The sequence below is a fragment of the Antechinus flavipes genome, chromosome 4 (assembly GCF_016432865.1).
Source record: "Antechinus flavipes isolate AdamAnt ecotype Samford, QLD, Australia chromosome 4, AdamAnt_v2, whole genome shotgun sequence".
Taxonomy (NCBI): domain Eukaryota; kingdom Metazoa; phylum Chordata; class Mammalia; order Dasyuromorphia; family Dasyuridae; genus Antechinus; species Antechinus flavipes.
In genome coordinates this window covers 69,090,978-69,114,523 of record NC_067401.1, presented here as the reverse complement: position 1 = coordinate 69,114,523, position 23,546 = coordinate 69,090,978, and the positions used below count along the sequence as shown (strand labels likewise).

The following is a 23,546-nucleotide window of genomic DNA, read 5'->3' as shown; positions in this document are numbered from 1 at the left end:
TAAGATGACAGGAAAAGAAAATAATGAATGTTGGAGGAGATGAAGAAAAACTGGGACACTGATGCATTGTTGGTGGAGTTGAACAGATACAACCATTCTGAGAGTGATTTGGAACTATGCTCAAAATGTTATCAAATTGTGCATACCCTTCGACCCAGCAGTGTTTTTTACTGGGCTTATATCCCAGAAAGATATTAAAGAAGGGAAAGGGACCTGTATGTGCAAGAATATTTGTGGCCATGTTCGTAGTGGCTAGAAAATGGAAATTGAATGGATTCCCATCAATTGGAAAATGGCTGAATAAATTATGGAATATTATTATTCTGTATGAAATGACTAGCAGGATGAATACAGAGAGGCTTGGAGAGACTTACATGAACTGATGCTAAGTGAAATGAGCAGAACCAAGAGATCATTATACACTTCAACAACAATACTATATGAGGATCAATTCTGATGGAAGTGACTATCTTCGTTAATGAGAGTATCCAATCCACTGATCCAATCGATCAGTGATGAACAGAACCAGCTATGCCCAGCGAAAGAACACTAGAAAATGAGTGTGAATTGCTTGCATTTTTGTTTTTCTTCCCAGGTTATTTTTCCCTTTCTAAACACGATTTTTCTTGTACAATACGAGAACTGTATAAATATGTACACATATATTGTATTTAAGATATACTTTAACATGTTTAACATGTATGAGATGGCCTCCTGCCATCTAGGGGAGGGGATGGAGGGAAGGAAGGGAAAATTTGGAACAGAAGTGATTGCAGGGGTTAATGATGAAAAATTATCCATGCTTATGTTCTGTCAATAAAAAGCTATAATAATAATAATTAAAAAAAAAAAAAAGAAATCCAACAAGTTCAGAGATTTTTTTTTTCCTTAGTCAAGTTTCATGGTTATAGAAGACATAAAGGAGAGTGGTAGACTCCTCAGACCATACTATATAGGAAACCATTTAAGTGGTCCATGCATGGAGGAGACTTTCTCCTCATTTTCCAATCTCCTTTTCATCTAAACTAAGTCATTTTATCGTTCTATTACAACCAAATTCTCTTGAATGAGATTGGCATTGTAGTAGCCATATTCCATTTAGTGAATCTGAACTCTAACCTTCCTGATGGCAGATATTTAGGGAAATTAGCTCAGAGAATAGCTTTAGCCTAGTTTTAATATGGAAGTCCAAGTTTTCTGTATGCTGGATAAAATTCTGAATTTACTAGTAAACAAGTACGAAATTACTAAAATGTCACCTTATTGGCTCAATACCCACAGGGTTGAATTAGAAATTTTTCTGTTGTATATTTTAAGGATTAAGCGTTATCTTGAACGATGTCCTCTTAATGTAGAATCCTTAAACAATCATTTATATATATGTGTGTCTATATGTATATACCTTAGAAATGTATTTTTGTATATAAGTGATCACCTTTGTAATCCTATATATTTTATGCATTAAAAACAACATTATTCTGAGAAGATTAAACTAAGAATAGCCCAGTAATACAAAATAGTTTTTTTTTTTTTTTTTTAAAAGCAATTGAGGAATAAGTAGGAACCTGAAGAGACCTTGGCAAGGGAGTCATCTGAGTCATATAACCCTGTGAGCTTTCGTAAATGAAACCAGAAAGACAACAAATAGAAGGGAAATGGAGCAGATCTGCCAAAATTCTAAAATATGTTCCCATTGGCCCCTGAAGTGGGGGGGAAAAAAAAAACTTGGATTCTACAATCTCAATACTCAATTTGAGAACAAGGTATTGTCACCAAAGATGAACTTAAGAAGAACACCTGGACAAAATTAGAAAGAGAAGGAATCTATTTCAAGAAATTCAATTTTCTTTTCAAGATATCTTAAAGAAGAATTTTGACAAGAACACAGACAGAATTTCTTCAACAAAGAGATTAAGACATCAATAACTGACTTTATGCATGCTTCTTCATCTCTTCTTTTTGTCTCTAACTATATACAGATGCACACAGATACATGCACACATATTATCTTAGAAACATTGAAGTAAATTAATGAACTGGGCCCAGAAATGAACAGGAAGAAAGTGGGTTAGCAGACATTTAGAAAGTTTACTTTTAATCACATTTAAGGATCTTAGCCTTTTGCATGAAGTACCAGTCTATCTTTTTATCCTTCTTTTTGATGCGATATGTTATTGAGCAATAGGACACTATAAATTGAGAAGAAAATAAAATTAATAATGAGAAAAAATAAACAACTCAAAATTAGCCCCCAAAGACATTAAAATATAAAGTCTCTACTACCTTAGTCTTTCATTTATAAAGAAATAATGAAAAAAATCTGTACCAGTGGAAGAATTAGCTAAAATAATGGAATTGCAGATCTAGCAAAGAAGATATTTAGAAGAGAATTGGACAGAATTTAGGGTAAGGATTTTTCTGTAACTACAGAACAGTTAAAAAACAAACTAATCTTTTAGGTATAGAAGCAATAATATTGAATTAAGTAATTAGAATCAATGCAGTTCATAAGATGAAATATTCAAAGAATCCCAATTTCTAAGTTGCAAGGCAATTCCTATCTGCCTAAAGATGCCTTCTTAAATAACAACCCCCAAATGATTACCCACTCTTCACTTGAAAACCTCACAAAGCAGCTTTTTCTAATTCTGAATGATGGACACAGTAAGTTTGTTCCTATGTAAACTCAAAATTGACTTACAACTCCTTTCATCAATCCCAGATTTGCCTCTGAAGTCAAATAAATCTAATCCCTTCTCCGCAAAACAGCCTTTCAAAAACCTGAAGGTAGCTATGAGATCAAGTAAAATTTTCCATTCTCTAAGAACATCTCTAGTTTCTTCATATGATCCGTGTATGATAGATATGGTCTCCATCACCTTTCCATCCTCATCTAGATGATCCCTAGCTAAGCAGTATTCTTTCTTGAAGCATAGTGTTCCTAAATGAATACAACATTTTAGTAAGGGTATAATCTAAGAAAGAAGAATACAATGAGATTAGCAACTCATGTAATGAACACTGTCTCCTTTAATGAAGTCTATGTTTGCAGGAGCTTCCTTCATTGCTGTTTTATAATACTTTCTCATGTTGAACTTAGAAATCCTTATAATTCTCACATTTCTTTTCCATCAAATTCTATCTATTCTATATCTTTCCTATCTTGCAGTTGTAAAGTTGTTGTTTTGTTCTGTTTCTCTAATGTACAGGAGTCTATTTGTGGAAATGTTTTATTAATGATGGATCTCATCATTCTCAAATGTTGAGATCTGGAGATTCTGTAATCCAAAGTATTAGCTATTCTCAATTTCATGGTTTCTAAAAATATAATCTGCATGTTCTTATCTAAAGTATTCACTAGGGCAGTTAGGTGGTAGGACAGATAAAACACAGAGCTTGAAATCAAGAATACCCAATTTCCTGAATTCAAATCTGATATCAGAATTTAAGGTACTTAATCCTCTTTGCCTCAGTTTCCACATTTGGAAAATGAGATGGAAAAGGAAATGGTAAATCTCTATAGAATCTTTGCCAAGAAAATTCCCAAATGAGATAATTAAGAGTCAGATATGACTGAAATGAGTGAACAACAACAAAAGGGTATTCACAAAGATATCCAGTAACATAAGATTCAATAGAACTACTAAGGAAATTGTACTACAGTTCTCCTTCCAAACAAATAGCAAGTAATTATCATTAGTAACAGCATTAAGAACATTTTATAGCACTTTAATGTTTGCCATTTCATTTTATATATGCATATACATACATACATAGACACACTATATATATATACGTATATATATAGTGTGTGTGTGTGTGTGTGTGCATACATTGGTAAATATACACTGGAATATATTTGTATATATCTATAGCTATATATGTATGTATACATGTATACATTGTATATATAAATGTGATCCTTACAACCTCCCTATGAAACATGTTTATTACCCCCATTCTTAAATGACTTGCAATGAGATTTGAATTTACATATTTCAGTATCCACGTCTGTCATTATAATCATTATTCTCCCTAGTGAATCATTATTTTGATACTTTACATTTCTATTGTTTAGAGAACAGATTAGTCTGACCTTTAAAAATCTATGATCAGTAATGTGTTCTCCAGGTACGACTGGAAGAGTATTAAGAAGTACTGACAAACTATTCAGTGACTACATGATCAATTCTGATATGAAATAAAATTGTCTTTTCATTATAGAAAATAAAAAGATAAAAATGATGAAAAATGGAATGTATCTTTATCCACTCTTACATCTACTGCCTCTTTTTCATTCAATTGATTACAGTTCCTGGAACCAGGGCAACTTTAAAATGTGGGTGTGGATTTGGAAGAATAAGACGGTTAAAGATAAATACACCTACAGAATCATTTCAAATGAATTTTGTATGGCAAAAGTTATTATAAAATATTATTACTCCAAATGTTTCTTCCTTTATAAAATTTTCTTCAAAATTTATTACATATTCTTTTCTACACAAGCTTATTGAACAATTTGAAGAATTCTATCATTGTATAAATGCATTTAGTTTAGAATATATTTGAAGGTAAATTAAACACTACATGTTTTAGAATTCTAAGAATGTCTATAAAAGTCTAGTTAATAAAAGTACAAAAATGTCAGATTCTCAATTCTCTATCAGTTTTCAACATTATTTTTTTTTTTACTCTAAAAGGAAAAACACATGACTTAAAACTGATTATTTCATGGTTTATGGTTTCCTGGTATAAGGAAGGTCCATTGAAGCAATTAAGTCATCACCCATTCAACTTATCTTGATCAAGTAAGAATACTTCTTTTGGATCAACCAACCAAACCCATTAACTACATTAAAGCAACCCAATTAATCAATTTGGTAAAGAAGCCATCAGGAAAAATCATTGGATTAAAAGAAACTCATCTACTCAGGAAATGAATTAGGATTTATCCAAAAGATTCAATCACTACCTGTGGAGTTGGCTCAAATATCATCAGTTTAGATTTAAACATAACAATGGCAAGGTCAGCTTAGAGAAAAGTCTAGAAAATCCTCTGAGAAGGAATTACCTATGAGGAAGAAGAGTATCATTCCCTGAACCCCTTAACCAGAGGAAGAGCTCAAAGTCAGAAAATTTTATACTTTCCCCAGACATATTTTAGGAGAGTAGATGGTAGTGCTTGTATCAAAAGCCAAAGGCAAACCAAACACATTGAATAAAGGAAGTTTCAGTTTCCTTCCTATTGTTCTGTCTTTTTTCAATTGTGTCTGGCATTTTGTGATCCCATTGAGGTTTTCTTGGCAAAGTGACTTACCCAGGATCACATAGCTAGTTAAGTATCTAAGACCAGATTTAAATTCAGAATGATAAGTCTTCCTGACTCAAGCTCTAGTCTTCTATCCACAGAACCACCTGAACCATCCCCATCTGTATTCTGCAAGGAACTAAAAAAGAAAGTTACAACATGCCTAAAGAGATTATGAAGACTAGGCTAAAAGAGAAAAGGACCCATAATACAGCAAGCTGTTATAAGTTATCTCTTTGCCATATGTACTCTCAAAACTTAGGGCCAATTTCCCCTGAACTTTATGCACTTGTGGGAAAATGTGTCTATGACATGGGGAAATATTTTGTACTGACTATTCATTTTTGTATTTTGATTAATTTTTGTATTATTTTTGTATTTATTATATTATTGTATTATTAATATTTGCATTATTAATTTTTGTATACTTGAGATAAAGAAAATGTTTTTTATGTTGCTACTCTCCTCCAAAACAAAATAAAACTTCCATTAGGGAAGAGTTTTTATTTTCTTTTCTTTTTTTTTCATTTTTAAGTTTCTATTCTTTGATATTGGATGTATTATGCATAGTAGGGGCTTAATAAATGCTTGTTCAATTGAAATTGAATTGAATTATTCTGAATACTATAATATAGATGAAGATTAATGCTATAATATAACTTTACAGTAAAATCTCTTCCTAGCTCTTGAACAAAGAAAAAGGAAAGCTGAGAGTTTGAATTATTTTTAATTCTTATCTTATTCCAAATAACATAATGAGGCTCTTTTGATGTCCTATTGTTCCATAATGTACTAATATTAAGGATTCTTCAGCCTTATTCTTCATCATTTTTTTTTCTTTTCACAATATCAGATTTCATGCCCTCTAAAAACGTCCCCTTCCTTTCTCTACTCACCTAAGAAAAGATAGTGGCTCTCAAAACTTCTAAAATTCCATGTAATTTATCATATAGATATGTATTCTATTTTGGATCAAATGAGACAATATATGAACAGTGGTTTAAAAACATTTAAAGAGCTACATATAGTCAGACTGGCTAGAATGACAGGGAAAAATAATGCAGAATGTTGGTGGAATTGTGAACACATCCAGCCATTCTGGAGAGCAATTTGGAACTATGCTCAAAAAGTTATCAAACTGTGCATACCCTTTGATCCAGCAATGTTACTACTAGGCTTATATCCCAAAGAGATTTTAAAGAAGGGAAAGGGACCTGTATGTGCACGAATGTTTGTGGCAGCCCTCTCTGTAGTGGCCAGAAACTGGAAACTGAGTGGATGCCCATCAATTGGAGAATGGCTGAATAAATTGTGGTATATGAATGTTATGGAATATTATTGTTCGGTAAGAAATAACCAGCAGGATGATTTCAGAAAGGTATGGAGAGACTTACACATGAACTGATGCTGAGTGAAATGAGCAGAGCCAGGAGAGCATTATATACTTCAACAACAATACTGTATGATGATCAATTCTGATGGACCTGGCCACCTTCAGCAATGAGATGAACCAAATCAGTTCCAATGGAGCAGTAATGAACTGAACCAGCTACACTCAGTGAAAGAACTCTGGGAGATGACTAAGAACCATTATATTGAAGTTCCAATCCCTATATTTTTGCCTGCCTGCATATTGGATTTCCTTCACAGGCTAATTGTACAATATTCCAGAGTCCGATTCTTTTTGTACAGTAAAATAACGGTTTGGTCATGTATACTTATTGTGTATCTAATTTATACTTTAATATATTTAACATCTACTGGTCATCTTGCCATCTAGGGGAAGGGGTGGGGAGAAGGAGGGAAAAATTGGAACAAAAGATTTGGCAATTGTCAATGCTGTAAAATTACTTATGCATATGTAAATAAAAAGCTATTTTTTAAAAAGTTACATATATTGGGATCATTTTATATGGTTTATTAAAAATCCAGTAATTAATAATGAAACAGTAAATATTTGTGACTTCTTACCAATATTTTTGAATACTCTTAGGTTGTTTAAATAGGGCAACAAATAATATCATGAAATTGAAATTGCATTATGAAACCACTGTGAGATATAAAATAGCTAACAAATAATTTTAATATGACACTAATTTCTGTTCTATGACTATAGTCTCTTAGTCTATAGCACATAGAAAAGCAGTTCAGTATTGTGGAAAACATGTTAAATTCAGAATCAGAAAAACAAAGTCAAATATTATTTCTGATAATTACTATCTATGTGACCAGGAACAAGTCAGTCAAGCAACTTCCCTGAGCTCCTGTTTCCTTATTTATGAAATGTGGGCAATAAAGCCAGTAATCACATACCTGAAGGGTTGTGGTAAGACTCAAATAAAGTGCTTTGCAAACCTTAAAGCACTGTGTAAATGTCACTTATCATATACTCAGTATTTTAGTTATAGGTATATCATATTTCTTAGCTATCTTTTTAGAAAGACAGAAAGTTCCATTTATTTGAAATCTTCCAAATTCAATTGATATTTTTAACTGCTGATCAGATATTGTGCCTGCTTAGGTCATCTGACATTATAAAATTGTTCTTTATTATAAAAGGATGATGAAAGAATCATTATAAAAATCATTATTATTCTCAATCTAAAAAAAACTATATACACATATATATATACACACACATATAGAGAGAGAAATATATGTGTATATGTATATAATGTAAGAGAAGAAATGCTGATTTCTTTCCTTAGTAGTTTAAAAAAATAAAACTTCTAAATGAAAAATCTAAATTATACATACTATTTGAATACTGAAGATTAGAAAGTTTATTCATTCATAAGGTTATGTAGCCCTAAGGGGAAAAATTCAGTGTTAAACTTCTACATCTTCTCTTTGTAAAATAGTCTCTCTTTTGGACTATCCCTCTTACAATCAAGAGCTGTATGAGGCTTTTTCTGTTTCTGTTGATTTATACTACAAATATATACAATGAGGTCAATCACTTTGTAGAACACTAGAGATAACACAATTGGAAAATAAGACACTCAACTGAGCTTTGCTATAAGAAGAAATTCTATGTTTTCAAACAGTACTGATTTTTCCCAAAAATTTAAATTCAAAATTTGACTACTCACACAATACATTTACATTTAGTTAAGGAGGTTGTAAGATAATTGGGTAGGGGAAGGCTCAAGACAATTTTCATACTCACAAAGTTGGGGAAAAGGCTGATATTTGTTCTTGTTTGCGCTAGTATGTTTTGAATGCCTCTTTGAGTGAAACAATAACCCTAGTTTTTTGAATATTTATTAAGCAAATTATGAACTCTGACATGTCCTTCTGGGCCAAAAGATTTGGATACAAACCAATTATGTCTTGTTTCTTTGTTAGCAGAGACTCATTCTGGCTGCATTTGAAGAGGCTCATCAGAATCACAGAAACTTAGAGATCAGTTGAAAATGACCTGAGAAGTTCTCTTCTCAAAGCCCTACCCCAAAACAAATCCTTCTTTATCACATCTGACTCTTGGTCATTAAGCCTTTCCAGGAAAACCTCCAGTGAGGTTTATCTCTGAAATAACTATTTCTGATTTCTGATAGCTCTAAATTTTAAAAAGTTGTTTTCCTGATATCAAGATTAAATTTGTCTCCAGAGTTTCCAGCTACAACTTCTACTTTTGTCTCTCTGTAATACCAACCATAAATAATCAATTTTATCTTCCTCATGACAACTTTTCAAGTACTTGAAGGCAGTCATTATGGCTCTCCATCCCCTAAATCTTCCCTTCCCTAATATAAACATCTACAGTTGTTTCAATCAATCCTTATATAACAGGTTCCCTCCTGCCTCAGCCCCCAACTTTGTTGTTCTCCTTTAGACTTTTTCTGAATTATAAGTATTTTCCACACCCCCAGTTATGAATTGCCTTTTGTTTGAGCAGCACTGTTTTTAAGTTTGAATGGATTCATCACCAGAAATTGGTTTATTAGCTAATTCTATAGAAAAGTTTATTAAGGAAAAGAGAAGTTGAAATCTGAGTAGTTAGAATACTGTTGGCAACACAAAGGGAGGGCTTTTGAAATTACTGAACCAGTGAAGTTAGGCCTATTTTGGCCTCTTAGTAAAAAAAAAAAAAAAAAGTCATATTTACCATCAACTTTTTGAGTATTTTCAATTATATATAACTATGGGATTTCAAATTATTTGATATTTTTAAAATGTTTTTGGAAGAGATGGTTCTCATTTATTATACCAGCATAGATTTCCCATAGGATTCCTTAGCATATAGGCTACCAGCACAGTTACAACTTCTTCAGAAATAGATGTATCTATAGTCATCTTATTTTGTCTCTTAAAAATAGAAGAAACCATGATAGAAATGAGAAAAATGGACTTTCTTACTGCTTCATGGCATCTGGTTCAGCTGGTGGTACAGTGGTTAGAGTACTATGACTCCTGGAGTTAAGATGCCTACTAATATGACCTAAGCAGATCACTTAAATCCATGTTTATTTCCTCATCTATAAAATATGAAGAGTAATAGAACCAACTTTTCAGGACTACTATGTGGATCAAATGAGATAACTGTAAAGTTCAGGCACAGTACCTGAAAGGTAATAATAAGATCTGTATGTTAGTTATTATTATTCTTAGAATACATACACATATTATGTATCCATGGCAAAGAATCAGATTTAAATATTAACAAAGAATAAAGATTTCAGGTGACTATCTCAAATTAATATTTTCTGCAGGTTTATTTTCATATCTGAATTATATAAGAGTGAATATAATTCAGAGAGAAAAGAGAGAGACAAACAGAGATAGAGAGTCAGATACAAAGAGACAGACACAAAGAAAACCTTAAGTGACCCTGTGTGGGACCTGAGGATGATGAAGATACTCAAGAAATTGCTTGAGGTGGATGAGGTAGGGAGTGATAGTAAAGTCTCTAGAAACTATAGGTTTGTTTTTATTTTCCCCCTGAGGTCACTACAAACCATAGGTTTCTGGGAGAATGTAGATATCCTCAATGGGAGTATGGGAATCATTAGAGAGTGATGAAAATTATGTCAATTTTATGGGCTCCTGTGAGTCCCTTATGTCTCTTTTGTGTTTTATGTGGATGAACTCAAGTGCTGCTCTCAACACCCAATTTGCATTATACCTTTGAATGCTTGTAGAAAATTGGTGGACCTCTTTATTCACATCTCTGCAATCCTAATCATAAGCTTTCTTCTGAGGTTCCCAAACCAAATTTGAAAGTGGTCAAAATAAGCCAAAGAATTATTATTTGGGGTAGGATAGGAACTGTCCTTTAAATTAAAGCAGGTAGGCTGAAAACCAAAGATAATATATATTATAGTTCTCTTTTTCCTCTATCAAAACAAGAACTTCCTTACCCAAACACAAAATTCTTTACCCTTATTCAAGTGCAGGGGAAAAACACGGTATTTCAAAAATGTCTTTTAAATTCCACCTATTTTGAGTTACCATCCAGTTACTATACCCCTAGGTAAGAAATGTCTCAGGCAATATCCCTCCAGTGCATATGAAATTAGAAACATCATCTACAGGGATGAAAGAAGGAAAGAAAGATGAAGAAAAAAGATGACAATGACAAATATGATGCTGGTGAGTAATTTAGCTTTCTTGTAAATCATTCTTCTTTCCCATCTGAAAGAAGAAATTACTCTAAACTTGTGGAACATAGGGGAAGGTATTGGCAAGAGAATTGGTTTGTAAATATGGCAAAGATGTCAACTGCACATATCACCTGTGTAAACAAATGGCAAACACCCAGTTCAAGAAGAGTTGATGATATGAAGGGCCTTTAAATAAAGGCACTCGAATTTCTATAATTTAGAAGTCAAAGTGGAGATACCAATTACAGAAGCTATTCTCAAGATGGAGAGTCAGCATTGTAATAAAGTGAGTCAAACTTTTCTGTCCAAGGAAACTGGAAAGTTGATCAGTAATATGCTACATAGTGTATAAAAGCACTCTTCATCATATATAAATAAATAATGCTTTTAAAAGCCATGCCATGGTGCTGAACTATGTCTAAAGCAAGTATCTGAATACTTATTGTAAAATTCAGTATTTTTCTGTGATTAGAATAGTTACTATAAAATAAATAAAGATGAGAAACTTTCATTTCACTCTTAGGAAAAGTTCCATAGGCTTTGGAAATATAGTAGCTATAATCAGATCTAACCTACATTTCAAAATTTTGTCAAATTGTGCAATCTGGAAAATAAAAATTTTAAAATGAGGGAGGGAGCAAATAGATAAAAGTGCTTGCCTGGAATTGGGAAGACTCATCTTCTTGAGTTCAAATCCAGCCTCAAGCATCTTTTAGAGTCCCCCTCACCCCCAGGGGATTTTTGTATTTCCTCTTCCATTTGGTCAATTGTACCTTTTAAAGAGCTGATTTCTTCAGAAAATTTTTGTAAACTACTTCCACTTTTAGGCTTTCTTATCAAGTTTTTTTTTTAACTTTTTAAATAATTCTCTTTTATCATTCTCATTTCTTTTCCCAATCTGATTTGATTTTTCCAAATCCTTTTTAAACTCTTCCAGAAGCTCCTTTTGGGTTTGAGACAAATTTATATTTTTCTTTTAGATTTTGCACGTAGAAGTTTTGAAATTGTTGTCTTCTGAGTTTGTGTTTTGGTCTTCCCTGAAACTTTCACACAGTAACTTTTTATGATTGGGGTCTTTTTCATTTATTAATTTTCCAGTCTATGCTATGATTTGATGTTAAAATTGTATTCAACTCCTTTAGAGGGGTCATAGTCTCAAATGTGACCACAGGTTTTTGCCACTGAGTTGTGCCAGTGGTCAGGGCTGGCCCATGGATGATCAGTTATGGAAAAATCACTGCTGGTCTGAACTGGGGGGCATGGGACTTTGTTTCTAGGCCATGTTAGAAACTGGGTTTGCCAGAACTCAGAGGCCAGGATGACCTCATCACTAAGGCTGCACTAGATAGCTATGGAACTTCATTGCCACCATTCCCCTGGTATGGTATTCCTCAGTCTGGCTGCTGCTTCTAACCTCTAAGTCCAAGCAAAATAAATTCTTCAGTATATATTTTCAAATACTTGAATAGAGTCATCAATTTTTCTTGATTGTTTTAATCTCCTGGCTAACATTTCCAATTTCTTTAACAAATCATCATATAACACAATCCTTTCTAGTTTCAATTCTTATGCTCTTAGAAAGTAATTCAATAAGCCAGGAATGTTCTAATGAGAGCCTGTAATTGAATGGTACCATTAAGGACAGAGAAGCGGGTACAGATGTAAGAAAACTACAAAAAGAAATTTCGGGAAAGATGGTTATAGGAAGTGTATGAGAGGTGACTGAGGGAAAAGTCAAGTCGCTGAGGTTTCAAACATGCTAGACTAAGGACATGGTGCTACCTCCAAGAGAAACAGTGAGATTAATAGGAAGTTCAGGTTTGTGGCACGAAAAGAAGATCATATCCTCAGTCTGAGATACGATGATTTTAATGTGCTGGTGAAACATTCAGATTATTAGAGTATATTACAAACATTAGATTATTCAGGTTATTGCTTACAGGTACGTCTGAAATTTAGGAGGGTTGGATACATAGGATTATTCAATTTAGATCAGAAAGATTTCAGAGATCTAGCTCAAAGTGAGTCTCTGAAAGTGGCAACTAAACTTAATTTGCTGAGCTGAGATTCAAAACCAGGTTTTTTGATTTCTAATGTCAACACATTATAATACTCCACAGCTTTCCCCAAGTTCTAAGTTAGTTATATTTTGAAGATATATAAACTCTTTCAGGGTCACACGGGAAACAGACTCTCCAATAGTACATAAAACTCCCAAGCCCTGATAAAGCCAGGGAACTTGAGGGAAATGTTTCATAGAGTAAAACCTACTTGAAGACGGATCATTTTAGTTTTCTCTTTGTATTTCCTACACTGAACACAAGTAGAACAATTTGCTGTTGTTCAGTCATTTTTTCCAGTCATATAAAACTCTTTGTGATCCTACTTAGAATTTTTTTTTGACAAAAATACTAGAGCAATTTGCCATTTCTTTCTGCAACTCATTTTACAGATGAGGAAAGTGAGCCAGATGGAGTTAAATGATTTGCCCAGAGTCACACAGCTAATAAGTGTGTGAGGTCAGATTTGAATTCAAAAATCTTCCTGACATTAAGCCTGACATTCTATCCTCTGTATATTTAGTGGCCCAACTAGAAGATAGAAAGTATTTAATAAATATTTGTAGAAAAATAATGAAATTATGTTCACAGTGAATCAAGTTGTAGAAACTTCAAAGGATCTTTGTGCCTAAACTAACTAGTAGGTAATAGGGTGAAGAACTTCTGATGAAATAATGGTTTTCAACAAATACCTGCTTCAAACTATTTTAATACTCAGCAGTTCCAGAAGCAGAGGCAAGGTAAGAAAGACTAACTTTGCTCACTGGGTAAACTTGATATGAGACAGTATAGAATTCATTTTTTTATTTTGTAAAACCAAAAATGTCATCAAAATAGATGGTGGTGAAAAACAGGGGCAATTCAATGCATCTGCAATAATAGTAGACACCTGAAAGAGCACTGATTGTTTGCAACATTTGAGAACTCTATTTGTACCGTGTGTTATCTCCCAAAAGATAAGGCTAACATTTAAAATGTGGTAGAATCATAGAGTACAAAATGGAATGAGCCCTAATTAATAAGAATGGGCATTAACAAAAGATTCTAATGTTCTTAAAACACAATTAGGCATTATGTATAAATCTACTCTATTGTTCTTCTTAAGTTGTTGTAGAAAATGCCAAATATGATTACAATATATGTATGCAAAACATGTAAACCAATAATTTTCCACTTGTAAAAGCTTGATTCAAAAAGCAATTTAGTTTATAGTTTACTTAAGCTTCGCAACTACATTAAAATATGATAGCATATACACAACGGCATGTTAACAAGATTACCATAACATTAAAATCATAATGTGGCACTTCAATTATGGATACTTAAAATTAAAGCTAATTCTCACAGTACCAATTTTTTATCTCCTAAATAATTTTAACTATTAGCTGCTCATTCAAAGTCAGTATCTAAAAATAATTGGCACTCTATGTTAACAACTGAGCTTTGTAACATTCTTTGGGAGTAAAACAAAAGAAATTTCTTCTTCACAAACCTTTAATACAGACTTTGATGCCAAGTAGAAATGTAAATTTCAATTCTATTTCATCTTCAGTTCAAATAGCTGTGGTGCTATTTGTTTTACCCCACTCTCTCTCCAAAATAAATGAAATAGTGATACCCCACAGGCCAATAATATACATTCCTTCAGAAGCTGAAATTATCCCTCAAATAGTATCAAATTGCCATGAAAATGGCACATTGCAATGTTATTTTAGTTTGTCGGTAAATAACATGGCATTTTTAATATGAAATGACAACAGGTTTCATAAGTAAACAATATAATTCTTTCCTAGGGCTCTACTTCTTTAGACTGGTGTTTTGCATTATTTAGATTGAATATTGTTTAAATTAATCTCTATCACATACAAATTCTATTATGCAACCAGATTTGCTTGTGGTTGCTCTGTAGATTAAAAGACAAGTTGAGATAATAGAAAAATTATGAAGAAATAGTCTTCCAGGTCCCATTGCATGTATGTGCATATGTGTATAAATACATGTGTGTGTTTGCACACATGTGAATACATAGATGAGCACTGTGTGTGCATATATTGCATTAGGTGTGTATGTGGGAGAAAGAGAAGCAAATATAATTTAATTTAACAAACATCTTGAAGTACCTATTTTTTGCAAGACCTCTCCTAGACCCTGCCTAAAGAAGCTTATATTTGGGAGCAGCTAGTTGACAGAGTGGATAGAGCGTCAGTCCTGAAGTCAGGAGGATCTGAGTTCAAATTTGATCTCAGACACTTAACACTTCCTGGCTGTGTGACTTTGGGCAAGTTACTTAACCCCAATTGCCTCAGGGGAGGGAGGGAATGAGGGAAGGAGGGAGGGGGGAGGGAGAGAGAGAGTGCTCTTATATTTCCCTGAACATGACACTTAAACAAGAAAATGTGTACAAAAGAAGTAAGATCTAATTCGAAATAATTTTGAGAGGAGAGAATATGAACAATGGGGAACAAGAGAAGGTCTTATGTAGGGGATGATTCCCAGCTAATTCCTTGAAAAAATAATCTAAGAGTTCTTCTCTGAGGTAAGGATAAAAAGGCATTTTTAACATGATAGATCACATCTATAAAGGTACAAATTTTGGATATGAAATTTCACTTGTGTGGAAAAGTTAAGGATACTAGTTTGACAGTATAGATGAAAATTCTGTACTCTTTATTTTAGGCACAAGCCTAAGAGGAAAAAAAAAAATGGAATTTGGAGGCCAGATTGCAAAAGTATCTAGTATAAACAGCTTTCTCTGATGGTTGATAACAGGAACCTTTGGGTCAAGTGAAGTCAATAAATGGAGAGATATTCAAGATTAGATTGTGAATAGAGAAGACAGTGAGGTAATCTGTTGGAGAAGAAAATACACATTTAGATGGCATTTGAAATTGGCATTAAGTAGATGTGATATGAGATGAAAAGTAAAAGAAAAGAAGAGAGAACCCATTCACATAATGTAAAATATAAGGCTAGATCCTCTGCTAAAAGATTAAGGGAAGAGGTGATACAGGAGGCTGGAAAAAATGAAAAAACAGGGAAAGGTATGGTATAGTTACTGTTGGGAATGGGACAGTGATTCAATTAAGTAAGTATGGAATGATTGCCTTGTTTAAAGGGTGGGGAGAGGGGAAAGGAGGAAGAGTGCAGATGAGATTAGTTTACATAAATTTTTTAAAAGATCTAATCTCCACAGATCCATGTATTTCTCAAACTCTTAGCAACAGAGTAATAGAAGTGGAGAAGAAGATAATGGGAATAATTCATGGTTGGATTTTTGGAAAGCATGATTGGGATAAATCTGTATAGATCTTTATAGTTTATCAAATTTTGAGTCTTTAGAGAATATATGAGATTATGATTCGACTTGGTTTAACTAAGTTTCTTCCAACTTTGATGACATTAAAGGAAGCCTAGAATTATAGATCTACCTTCTCTTTACCTTTGTATAACCTAAAGGGAATGTATAAGAATGTAATATATAAATGATTTTTTCTCTGTCACATAAATTGTAGTATAAGACATTTTGTTAAAATTCTCATAATTATTTAGGTTTTTTTTTCTGAGGTCTGAACCAATTCTCGGGAATAATAATAAAAAATATTCTTGGTTTTTCACCCCTATAAGTCTTGCTTTGTGATAAACAAATATTTTGCAGTAGCTACCTACCCCATGAACTCAAAGAGGTGATTTTTGTTCCATAACCATTCTATCTCTTTAAAAAGCAATTGCTATCAGCAGCCAGACGGAGTATTAGAAGCATATAGTCTCCTTATAGGAGAGAGACACTTAGTTTTCAAAGGGTATTATGGAGTATACCTATTTCAGAACCTACGGAGCCAGACTTATCCCATCATGAACTATGGCAACATAGCTCTAAGAGCAAAGAATTTCTTATAAGAAATGGAAGTCCATGCTTTCAGCAGAAGTTAAGTTGTTACTAGTTTAAATCTAATAAGAAGTGATTTCACTTTATCTTTTTTTTTTTTAATTTCCAGGTGTTGCTATAGAGTCTTGCACTTAGTAAGCACTGAATAAATATTTGTCTATTTGAATTCATTGTCATTGGATTGATTTAACAATTACAATAAACAACAATAAAAACTATGTAAAATATATATACTAAAGCTTGAATCTCTTGATTTTATTGGTTCACTTGCATCTTCCATAGAAATCTCTAAGTCCCCCCAGAAAGCTAAAGCACAAGGCTGATATGCCTCATTAAAATATTTTCTTTAATAAACCACTACCACTAGAAAGTATTTGAGTACACATAATACTACGTTGCTTTCTGTATAGTTCATAAATAGCAATATCCTAGAGGGCAATGACTGAAAATATTGATATCTATTTGTTGACAATCAATTTTCCACTCAAATATACAAGGCCCTTTTCTAGTTCTAATGAATACATAAACATACAAAGGTCCGTTGTTATTCTTTGCAGTTACTGTGTTTGATATTTAAAATCTCTTCCTTATGTAGTTGATATTACAAAAACTTGAAAAAATTATTATTAGTCCTTGTCTCTGATTCTAGGTCAATTTCAGATTGCATTCATCTGAGGGGTAGACATGCCAACTGTTTTATTGGTATCAAGAAATTGAAATGGGGAGATATGAGGATTGACAATTAAAATTAATATTAAAGGTTAATGCAAGGGATTTTATAGCAATACTAGTAGATTGACTCATAGAGTAAAAAACTCCAGAGGAAAAATATCATAAAAAAGTGATAAAAAATAAGATGGTGTCTGAAAGTGGTTAGATACCAGAAAGGAACTAACCTTAATAAAAGAACAAATTAGTTTTCTTAAGGAAACTTAATTTCTTAAATTACTTAGCTTCTTAAAAACTAAAATTTTAAGTTTTTATATTTCTGAATTTTATAGCATAGTCATCTTTATATATACACACACATACATACACATATATGAATGTATATATACACACATATATACATATGTGTATATCTATATATATATATATATCATATATATGTACATATGTGTGTGTGTGTGTATTTCTATTATGCATCTAACCCTCTATCTAAGAAAATATATTCCTAGACAGAGGCCTAGAAGGAGAAAATACAGCATATACCTGAAGAGCCCAGCTCTTCAACTCAATATTGCCATCTAGTGCTATAAAGCTCAAATCATCGACAGGGTCAGCCAGAGGCTAAATCACAGCTCTGAGAGGATAGATCTAGTTAATTCACCCTTCGCACAACAACTTGAATATAATTTTTTTTATTGTAAAATAAAATATTCTCTGAGTTTTTTATCTAAAATTCTGATACCTCAAAGGTTTTTTGCTTTTTTTTTTTTTTAGCAAGCTAGAATTGTGCTTTTATTCTATCTGTAGTCTCAGAAGAAACTAGATGGTATTATTGGATGATAGATGGATAGATCAGAGATGGAAGGGAACTTGGAAAATATTCCTCATTTTAGAAATAAGGAAACTGAGGTTTACAGAGATCAAGTGATTTGTCAATGATTAGGATTTTAATCCAGGCTCTTCTTACTCCAGGTTCAGCAATCTATCACCTTAATGGATCTGTTTTGCTATTGCTGTTTATAAGATTCCAATTGTCAATAAAGATCAAAATTATTTTTATTTTTTTTCTATTTTTTTCCTAGAGAACCATCATTTTCTTTTTTTTTCCTATTTAATATACCAGGCAGCTTATAGTATTAGAAAGAGAGATGGACTTGGAGTCTGAGACCTACATTTGGATAATATCTCAGATATTTGTTAGCTTTGTATCCATGAATGTCACTTAACATTGTACCTCAAGATATTTCATCTGGAAAATAGGAAAAATAAAAAAGTAAAATACTTATAAACCTTAAAAAACAGGCATATATAAGATTATTATTGCTGTTATTATTCTATTAAAGAATAGAGGGGAATATAAGAAATTAAATTCTAAATTCAGTACTACGACTTTCTGAGCCCTTAAAAAATTTTAATCTACTTTTCTTTTTCTTCTTTCCTATAGTAGAACAGAAAAATCTCAACACTGCTCTCTTCTGCTCTGTTTTGTAGTATTTCTTTTAGGCAATAATCTTTGCCTGCTGTAAGATTTTCTCTTCCCCTATCTTAGGAATTTCTCCCTCCTCATTTGGAATTTTCAAACTAGAAATACATAGCTTTCTAGCCATTTTTAACCTCTGTACTTGTGAAAGAGAATCAAACATGGTTCTCTTCTCCATTGCCCATATTACTATTTTATGTGGAACAGAACTGGTAATCACCACAGAACTCAAGGATTATGGAAAGCCTAGAAGACTTAAGACTGAAGGGTTCAAGGATACCTTCCATTGGCCATGCTTGAAGATCATCATGTTCAACACCAGGCTGCTATGACTCCTTACCATTTGGAGGTACTTGAATACTTTGCTCTTGGTTTACATGACCCTATTATCTTGCTTCTTCTTGTTCCTCTGCTCATATGATTATCTCCTCACTCTAAAAATTTTAAGTGACATTATTTATATGAAACAAAATGTATTCATGATAAAGATATTGGAGCTACTGCTTTTTACTATAATTGGCCCAATTATATATGTAAAATATATAATTTATATATAATATATAATAAATATATTATAATATATAAGTATATATACTTATAAAAAGTATAAATTTACTTTTTCAATTTTAATCTCTAAGTTTCATTAAGGCAGCCACAGCAGAGTAGTATACAGTCTTAATATGTTTTCTCTCATATGCCAGTACCATTAGAAAGTATTTTAAATGCCTAAAGAACTATGTATAGAAAATGCAAGATCCTAGAATGCAACAACCAAGAATAAGGACAACTATTATCAGCAATTAAGCAAGTTTCTATCAATAAATGTCCCAATTGGGGGCACTCTAAATAAACATACATTGTCTATGGATTTCAATTTACTCTACTTGCTATTTTAAATATATTTTTCTTATTTCCTTGAAGTGTTAAGATCTTTAAAAAATATTGTCAGTTAACCAATAGTTGATTATTTAATTGGTCATTTAATGGTTAACTACCCTTTTACGTATCATTATAAGTATTGAATTATATTGTTTCTATCTTGGAAAGGTATGTAGGCCACATGGACCAATAATCTACCCAAGTAATAAAATTCTTGAGAGTAGGCATTTTTCAGTATTTGTATTTGCATCACCAGGGTTAGGATTATATCTGTTGTATGGCAGGCACTTAATAAATGTTCTTTGAATGATCAATTAAATGATGCAAAGATTTTTCCTTTCATTTTCCTGTCATTTTTCACAGAGAGTCATTGAGTTTCTTATTGGACATCTCTAGGAATACAGGGCTCATTAATGTGAAGGCAGTCAATTCCATTCATAAATATAATACTCAAAAAATGTGTCCTCTTGTGGTTGCTGCTCCTGTAGTTATTGTCTGTTCTGTACTTGCAAATTAATTGGCTCAAGTGTGGAAATACCTTTCATATTGAACAAAGCTGCAGAAAAAATTTTTTTTTCAAAAACAGTATTTTTTTTCATTATATTAAAGAATAAATCCCAAGAATCAGAGAACATAAAAGTTGGAATATCAGCAAGATTTACATTCAATTTCCATTATACAGAATTTAGTTAATAGAGAATGATGATGTTTATGATGAGGAGGTCACTAATAAGAATGATGAAGATGATAGCATTTACACAGCACTTTAAGTTTTTCAAAGCAAGGCACTTTACAAGAATTTTATTTGATCCTCATGACACTCCTGGGAGATAGTTGATATTATTATGTCAATTATATAGGTGGGGAAACTGATAAGATAATATAATTTGTTTGAGATTATAGAACTAATAAGTTTCTGAAAATACCAAGTAGTAATATGGGATTTGAACTTGTCTTCTTGACTCTTTCTATTCTTTACCTGCTACACACCATGTACTTACCCTTTTGCCCTCTTTTTTTCTATATGGTTCATGAAAATGCACATACTAAAAAATAATGTTATTAAGAAGTAGTAAAAAAAAAAAAAAAGCAAAAATGTATCATTTCAAATAAGTATCCAATATATTGTAAAGCCATACAATATATTAAAAATGTTTGAGTTATTTGTTAATTTGACTTATCTGGACCCCCCTTTCTTTTACTAGTAATGAAAACATCCAATTTAGCTGTAAATATAATCTCAACTATGGTTCTGATGTTGGAGTTTTTCCATAATAGGATCTACCTGAGGAGAATGTGATAAAGGGTACTTGTTGATGTAATTTGTAAAATGGTTTAAAATAGCTAATTAAATGAATAAATGTATAAAAGAAATAATTCCTATATATACCCCTTAGGGATGTTTTCCCCTATTTCTATTGATTTTTTCTCCTTCTCTATTCTCCTCCCCTCATTTAATCCATTTTCAATAATTCTGTTTCTCAACAATTGTTTTCTTTGGGGTTCTTTAATTCTTTGCTCTAAAGCCCAAGTGGCAGCATTCACTTGTATTTTATGTGTCTGAATTTGTAGATGGGTGATTGAGTTGTATAATAAAAACATTAGTCGATACATAGAGAATAAGTAGTTTCCTAAAATAAAAATGTTTATTCTTGACTCCAAAAATTGCAAATACACAAGGGTTATCATACTGAAAAACAAATTTATTTTATAATTTTTGTTACTAACTCAAAAATTATATCTTGATTCTAGATTTATTTTTATGAACAAATTTTATCTGAGTGCATATGTGCTTTTAATTCAAAGATACAATTTCATTTGTGTATTCAGGTTTCCTTTTCCTTTTCTTTTTATTAGTAAAGACATTAACAACAATAACAACAACAAAAAAGGTTCACTTGCTACAGCTGGTAATTCCTTCTTACAAGCAATATATTATTCCTCTTTTTGTGACATCATAATCATCTATATAGAAAGTACCATGTATCTTTGTGTAGAAGCTACTGTTTCCATTAAATTTAATTACCTCCCCCTGTGGTTTTAAATAGAAGTGGCTTCAAAATGAGGGCAGCTTCTATTAAATTTAATTACTTTCCCCTGCTGCTTGCATGGTAAAAAGGGAGGTTACTAAATGAGGGCAGCTTCTAAACTAAGGTATATGGTAACTATGTATTGCTTTAAATGGAATAAAGTCTGAACTACTTCACTGAGCATTTAGTTAGATAATACTTCTATCTTAATTTTTTTGTTCATTTCCTCTTTAACCTCAAAGTTTAAGGGGAAAAAAGATGAGGAAAAGAAATATTTTTTAAAATCAATATCAATTCTTCACACTAAATAAACACTTATAACCATTTTTTAAATAATTATATCATATTTCCAGAACAGAACTTTTTAAAAAATTGATTCACCTGTTCCATTTTCTAAGGCCAAGTAAAGAATTTTACTCCAAACCCATTTAAAGTGTTTCATATGTTTTCTTCCTTGAGTCCAATCAACTATTATGTTTTTTAAATACTTTACTAAAAGTTACCAGAAAACTCGCCAAGTTCATGAGAAATAATAATGATGACATTCACCATAAAACTACTTAATGTAAAACTTTTTTACCCCTAAGTATTATATCTGTAAATATGTAGAACTACAAATATAGTAAAAACGAGGCAAAATATTTAAAAATTAATGAGAAAAAACTTTTTCCACTATTTGAATATGACCCTACTAAAGTCTAATAATTGAAAATACATAGCTATTTTAAAAAATATAAACATAAATTAATAATACCAAGTCATTGTACAATCCCTCCAATGCAGGCAGAATTTAGATGAACAACATTTTCATTCATTCACACAGTTTAGTATAAATATAAAACAAGACACCCCTTAAGCATTTTAAGTCACAAATTAAACATTTACATTTTTTACTGTGCAGCGAGGCTGAACATTTATGCAGCTTCAAAACCAAAGTAGAGCCTCAAGGGAAGCCTCTCCACTGACAAATTAATACCTTAGAGAACAGAGCTGAATGGTGGCAATGAACTCATTTGTTCCCCCAATAATGAAGAATGACTTTTTCTTTACCACATCTGTGACTGTTGCCATGGTGACCCAGACTTACCTCATTGCTTCTCGAAGAGCTCCTCGCTCACCAAGAGTCGTGTGCTTGATGTCATCAAAATTATTTTCTAGCTTTGGACAGGCCTATGATATATGAAAGCATGACATGAATTGCTATAATATCAGAAGGAAAAAGTATCTACATGCTTCTATCTGCAAATATAATTAATAATATTGACTATGAATTTACACAAATTATGCACACAATTTTAATTGGATAGGATTCATTAGAATTGACAGTGAGCTCAGTAACCAAATAGAAGTAGCCTATGATATAGTTGTCATGGAAATCGTTTTATAAGTATTCCAAAATGTGGTAGACAGAATGAATATTTAATAAAATGGTAGAAATTCTAGACTATTTTGAGTACTAACAGATGCTTTCTTCATGTGAACTAAACTAGAAATATATTATTTTACATGAAAGGAAAATCAATACAGGTTTCTGGACTCAAAACAACAATCAACTTTCTAACTTCTGTACCAAACCATATCAAGATCAAAATGTGTTCATCTGGAGGGAAATTAGAGACAGCAACCCAGGC

At 32.1% G+C, this 23,546-nt stretch overlaps 1 protein-coding gene across 3 annotated transcripts in view; it reads right to left on the bottom strand.

Moving 5' to 3' along the window:
* The window catches only part of DPYD (dihydropyrimidine dehydrogenase), a 1,007,953-nt gene that overhangs the window by 826,911 nt on the left and 157,496 nt on the right, over positions 1–23,546 (bottom strand). For all 3 annotated transcript variants that reach the window (XM_051993282.1, XM_051993281.1, XM_051993280.1), the window contains exon 3: positions 23,003–23,085. In XM_051993282.1, the coding sequence (XP_051849242.1) occupies positions 23,003–23,085 (83 nt within the window). The remainder of the gene's footprint in view (positions 1–23,002; positions 23,086–23,546) is intronic.